Raw genomic sequence first — 6,000 nt, forward strand, 5'->3', positions numbered from 1 at the left:
GCTCGGAGAATAGTACAACGTGCTGCTTACCAATACAAACTATTGTAGCTCTGTTCGAAACCAGGCGATTGCTCTTGGCTGCGACGAGGCCTGGAGGAGAGAGGCGAGTATCGAGGACCGACGCAGCTGAAAAGCAGCGGAGAAGCTACTACAAGAGCCGTGCCCATGTTAGCCTAGTCCTGCCTCCCTGAACCCGACCAGGCTGAACTCCGCGGAGAGGCTTTTCTACTTTGCGCTCGATCTCGCACTGCAGCGAATCAGGGCCCTGGTGAAGGGGCAAGCTGCAGAATGCCACTAAGCGACCTGGCGTCTGGCTTTTGGCAGGGCAACGGCCCATCGCTCATCTCACCTCAGCTGAAAAGGCTGGCGAAAAGCAGGAAAGACGAACCTCACACGACCCTCATGATCTCATCGCAGACCAGTCGTCCCCGCAATGGCCGGCGCTGGCCCTATTGCATATCGTGTTTGCCGTCGTAGTTCCCTCCCAAACTCCCAGGCGTCTGGACGGCCCGACGCCTGTACTACGTGCGCGCTGGAGACGAGCGAGAAGCGATCATGGCGGGCTTGTTGGGATCGTTCGCTGATCTCGGTGCTCGGGTCCCGAATCCCAGCTAATCCATCTCGTCCTCAGCCCCGTTGGTTCGTTGGGTTCGTTGGGTTCGTTGCTCTTCTGCCCTCTCGCAGCTTGCGCTCAGTCCCAACTTCCAAGTAGAGAGTCCGGACATGCATACCAGACGCGAGGGCCGCTTGTCTTGCTTGCCTCGACTCACACAAACTCAATTGATGAGGGGACCAGTGGCGCAAGAACTACCTCAATTGTGGTGCCGAATACCCAGAAGCCGTAACGCCTCCGCCGGGTCTGCTGGACAAGAAGAGTAAGTCGCGCTGTGCGTCGGGCTGGCAGAGGAGATGAGGTGGAAATGAAGGGAGAGAAGGCGGGAGATCGACCGCAGCACGCTCCTTGAGCTGATGTGTGATTCTAGCGCCGCTGTATAACTTCGTACAGAGCGTACAGCCTTACGGAGAATCCGACTACGCTACTGGCCTGTCCCCAAAGCCCCCAAAGGCGCCCCGTGTGACTTTCACGGCTTTTGAACCGAAGGAGTCCTAATTCTGACAACGGTGGGTTTACTAAACATTCAGCGTCCATCCACATCCGTTCCTGCTCGCCAGGCTACAGGGAGAACCTTCTCTCAACCCGGCTGGGGGGGCGAACGAATCGAAGAGAGGCAACAGGCAGCATGCAAGGCCCCGATTAACTTTGAGACTCCTCTGGCTAAACAAGAGATCTGAAGATGCGCGGAGGTAGTGCGATCCATGGCCACTCGTCCCATTTTTCGCACTCTTCGCCCCCCTGCGCGTCAGTCAGATCGCCGCTGACATGGACTCCCCTCTCCAAGCCCTATGTTGCTCTTTTCTACATAATGTCTTATGTCGCCCAACTTTAAATGCTCTCATCTACGACACGTTCCTACACTGCCTCCCTCGTACATAATCCCGGGTCCGTGGGAAGACAGGTCCGCTCTCTTGGTTCCAGGTCAGGTCGTCGCCCTTGATCACGGGTCGTCGCCGCCATGCCAGTCCTTTCCGAGCCGCAACACCATGCCGCCCAGCTCTCATCTCCCCTCTACGTCTTCTTCGCCGCCATCCTCTTCCTTTCCCTTGGTACGCTTCTGACTCGAAGCCAACGACGGAGTTCTCAAACAGTCCCTCCACCTCCGCCATCACCATCATCACCATCACTACTCAACGAAAAACAACCTCTCCTCCCACCCTCCCAAACACACTCCCCCCCAACATCTCAATATCAACCCCCGCTGCCTCTTCCCCCTCCTCTCAACAATTCAATCCCACCACTCCCCTCCTCCCACCCCGCCTTCTTCGACCCCTCCTCGGCCGCCTCCGCCGACCTCCCGCCCCGCCGCCGGAGCTACACCAAGACCACTCCCACCGGCACCGAAGTCAGTGGCGAGATCCTCGTCGCCGAGGGCTGGCGCCGCCATACCAGGGTCTTTGGCGGCGGCGTCTGCATCGCGTGTCAGGAGAGCGAGCGTCGTTTGTCCGCTTGAATGCTTTCTTCAGCCGCATGATACGTCACGTGTTTATATCAATCACGTGAATTGATACTTCTCTTTTCTGATTTCTTTCTTTTTTTCCTCTTTTGGGAATTTCGAAAAAGAAAAGGATGCATTGAACGAATGGAATGGGATAGGATGGGATGGATGGATCGTGGGTAATGCATTGGTGTAGCGCCACCAGCAGAGCGGAACGCGAGGTCACGGGATATCTTGCATGGACGGCCGACCGGAGGCGGATTTTCCTACTCATCTCGAGGTTACGAAAGATGGATAGATGGTATTGGAGAAGGGATTGCAGGGGAGGGGGCTGAAGGCTGCCTGCTGCTACATACAGCCAGCCATAGCAGCCGCTGAAAAAGGGGGGCTTTCATTTATCTTACATATATATGTGCATCCATCTACATATAGCATGATACGATTCATTATATTTAAGGGTTGGCCTGGGTTGTGTGTAGGTATGGGTGGTTATGCAGTCGAGGGTGGCAAAATTGGGGATTTATTTTTGCATTGCATTGCATTTTATTATTCATTTATTTATTTTATTTATGTATTGTTTAATGATATAAATGGTATGAATGGATATGAGATGGGATACAATAAATGAAAAGCATAAGATCAATTAACCAGCTTTCCTTCCTTCCTTCCAAGTCTCTTCCTTTTTTTTTACAATTACTTTACATTACGCATATATACTTTGACATACATACATAAAATTTGGACCCCCCCCCCCTCCCCCAAAAACAATCAGAGCCACCAAGTACTTTCTCCCCACATAACTCTACAAATCTTTCTTTCTGTTACACGGGATATTCGATCTATCGTCGTATCGCAGGAACCATGAATTAAATTGACTAAGTAAGAAGTAATCATACAGAGTGCCTGTATAGTAATAGTAAACAACTAACTTTTGGCGAGTTGCTAACCCTAATTAGGTTAGACTTAAGGCTCTAGACCTCCTAGTCCCGTAACTACTAACCCTACGTAATTAGGCTAGTGGTTTCTTATAACACACCCCTAAATCTACGCCTATAACGTCCTATCTATCTATCTAGCCTAAACTCTATACTACCTGCCGTTCTACTAAGTAAGATACTAAAAGAGGAAATAGAAACAGTAGACTAGTAAGATTCTACTACTACTATTACTAAAAAGGGAAATAGAAATAGTAAACTAGTAGGATTCTACTACTTTTAATACTAAAAAAGGAAATAGAAACAAAGAATCGTCCTAATTAGGTAATTAGAATAGCTATAGTGTATAGATTTAACAGCTTTAAGAACTTAGCGTGTTTAGGTCTTTTTAGAGCTTTAGTAAGCCTATCTACTACTATATCCTTTATACGCTTAAACTAGACCTTTATTTTACTTAGTACGACTTACTCTTAAATATAGTAGTACTATACGTTAATATACTTAGTTCTTTAGTAGATAACTAGGTTATCTGTTAGTACTAGAGATCTTTAGTTATTACTATATATTTAGATCGTTTTAGTGTCTTTTAAGTTAATACTTAACTTATAGAATAGCTATCTTAGCTAAGCGGCTTCTCTTATAGCGTTAGAGAGCCTATAGTACTTTGTTTTTATAAAAGAGAGTACTACTACTTATAGGCGCTTTAATCTAAAGGATATTATACTACTATAGTAGTTAAATAGATATCTAATAGTTAATCTTTGTGTTTTTATATAACTAGTGTAATCTAAGTTACTATATTTATATAACTCTTTTAATACTCCTTTACTTATCTTATATATAATTCCTAAGTTAGGTATACCTTATAAGTAACGTAAAGCGTGTTTTATAGTACTTATATAGTTAGTAAAAGGATTTGTAAGATAGCGTAATAATATAGATATTAAATAGTATAGATCTAGGCGTGTTTATATTAATAGGTATATAAGAGAGCTAATAATCTACTAATATAGTTTAATCTAATCTACTATAGCGTGTTCTAGGTTTAAAACTATAAGCTTTACGTAAGCTAGATCTAATAACGTCTTAAAGGCTTTATAATTACTTATCTTAAAGCGTTTAAGTACTTTATTAACGTAAGCGTCTTATATAAAGGATATAGTTCTGTTTTCTTTATCTTTAATAATCCTAACGCTTATAAAGTAGTAATAAAGACCTAGATCTTTTATCTTAAAAGCGTTCTATAAGGCTACTTTTAGATTAGCTAGTTCTTTTTCCTTTAGGCTAACTAGTAAGAAGTTGTTTATATAAGTTATAACGATTAATCTACTCTTAGAGTATATTAGGTACGCTAACACGTAAGACTATAATAGCTTAGAAATCAAGTATAAGGTAACTACGTACTACGACTAAGGTAATAGTAGGCGTTAAGGAGTATAAGAATAGAAGAGAGAGAGGTAAAAAGAAAGAGGTTTAGAGATTAGTCTATAGTTAAAGTAGTAATATACCTTTAAATATACTATAACTATCTATTAACTCTTACCTCTTTTACTCTATAGAAATATACTTAATATTCTAATCTCTCTCTTTTACTAAAAGGTTATAGACTATTAGAGTAAGAAGTAATAACGTAGACCTAACAAATAAACCTTAATAAGACATAGGCCTCTTCTTAAGTAACTCTTTAGAATACCTCTTTATAAGTAGATAGTAGTAAACCTAGTATAACCCCTTAAATGTTAATAGAAATCCTTTTCTTAAGTAAGACTAAGTTAAACAAGAAGATCGTCTAAGTAAGAGTAGAGTAGTACCTTAAGTAAAAGTAAGACTACCTTATAGTACTTAAGAAAAGAAAGGCTCTCTTAATAAACCTATACAAATTTAATAACCCTCTTAAAGTAGAACAGCCTTTTTAGCGAACTTATATTAAAGAAATAAGAAAGAGCTATTATAATACCTTTTTTATTCTACTAAAAAACAAGATATATACTAGTATTATAACCTTCTTATTTAACTAGAAAATAAAGTTTAATACTTATCTAGAGAGTTATCTAATAGATACTAAACGCGTTAGCGCTATAGTAGTAGTACTAAAGGATTATATTAAAGAGTACTAAAAGTCTTTTATTTTCTTAGAAAAAGGTAGATTAGTTCTTAATGTAACTTAGAGAGAAATAAAGGTATAGCTCTTTTATAGTATTATAGATAAGGGTACCTACTCTCTTAAAGTAGTATTAAAACTCTAAATATTAACTTAAAACTAAAACAAGACCTTTAGGAATTTCCTTTAATAGTATAACTCTCTAGTTATTAAACTTAGCTATACCTTCTTAGAGATGTTCTATATCTACCTTCTTATTAATTATTTAAAGCCTAAGTTAAGGGCCTATATAGTAAGTAGTAAGGTCCTAGATACCTTTAAGGTAGTTAAGGTAGTAGTATTAAGAAAGAAAACTCTTATTTAGATAAGGTAATAAAAAGGCTCTTATAAAGCCTTTTTAATACTATATTATACTAAGAGAGGCTCTTCTTATAATCTAAAGACCTTATTTATACTAGTAAACACGTAAAAGGTATCTAGTAGCTAAACTTTAAACATGTAAAGAGACTCTCTTAGTGTCGTAAAAACCCCTTTAGTAAGTAAGGTATAAGGCAACTACTACTAATACTAGTAGCCTAGTTATTAGGTAAATTCGTACTTACTATAGTAGTAGTAACATCTTCTTCTATTAAATACCTATACTAGGTACTATAAGAGTTTAATCTAAGTTTTAGTATACATATAGTTCTATAAGAGAGAAAGAAAATAAAACCTTCTTACTAAGGCGCTATTATATTACCGGTCTTTTTGTTATGTCCTTATCTTCTCTATATAAGCCTATAGATATCGCTATAGATATAGCACGCCTTATATATACTAGACTACTCTTAGTACTCTACTTTGTTCTTAGAATAGAAATAAGAAAATAATAACTACCTATAGTTACCTTAGTTCTTACCTAAGGGTTGCC

General features: G+C 40.5%; 2 protein-coding genes across 2 annotated transcripts; both read left to right on the top strand.

Annotated features, from left to right (window-relative positions):
* Positions 1–1,574: 1,574 nt before the first annotated feature.
* M430DRAFT_27642 (hypothetical protein) lies at positions 1,575–2,069 on the top strand (the record flags this gene model as incomplete). The annotated part of the gene is made up of 1 exon (XM_024865678.1): positions 1,575–2,069. The coding sequence occupies one exon, from the start codon at positions 1,575–1,577 to the stop codon at positions 2,067–2,069; it is 495 nt and encodes a 164-aa protein (XP_024721884.1).
* A 141-nt stretch (positions 2,070–2,210) lies between these two features.
* On the top strand, positions 2,211–2,726 carry M430DRAFT_236014 (hypothetical protein). The gene has a single exon (XM_024864932.1). It carries the CDS (start codon positions 2,353–2,355, stop codon positions 2,680–2,682), a length of 330 nt encoding a protein of 109 aa, XP_024721885.1. The 5' UTR covers positions 2,211–2,352; the 3' UTR covers positions 2,683–2,726.
* Positions 2,727–6,000: the final 3,274 nt, after the last annotated feature.

The sequence above is a fragment of the Amorphotheca resinae genome (genome assembly GCF_003019875.1).
Source record: "Amorphotheca resinae ATCC 22711 unplaced genomic scaffold M430scaffold_5, whole genome shotgun sequence".
NCBI classification, from domain to species: Eukaryota; Fungi; Ascomycota; class Leotiomycetes; order Helotiales; family Amorphothecaceae; genus Amorphotheca; species Amorphotheca resinae.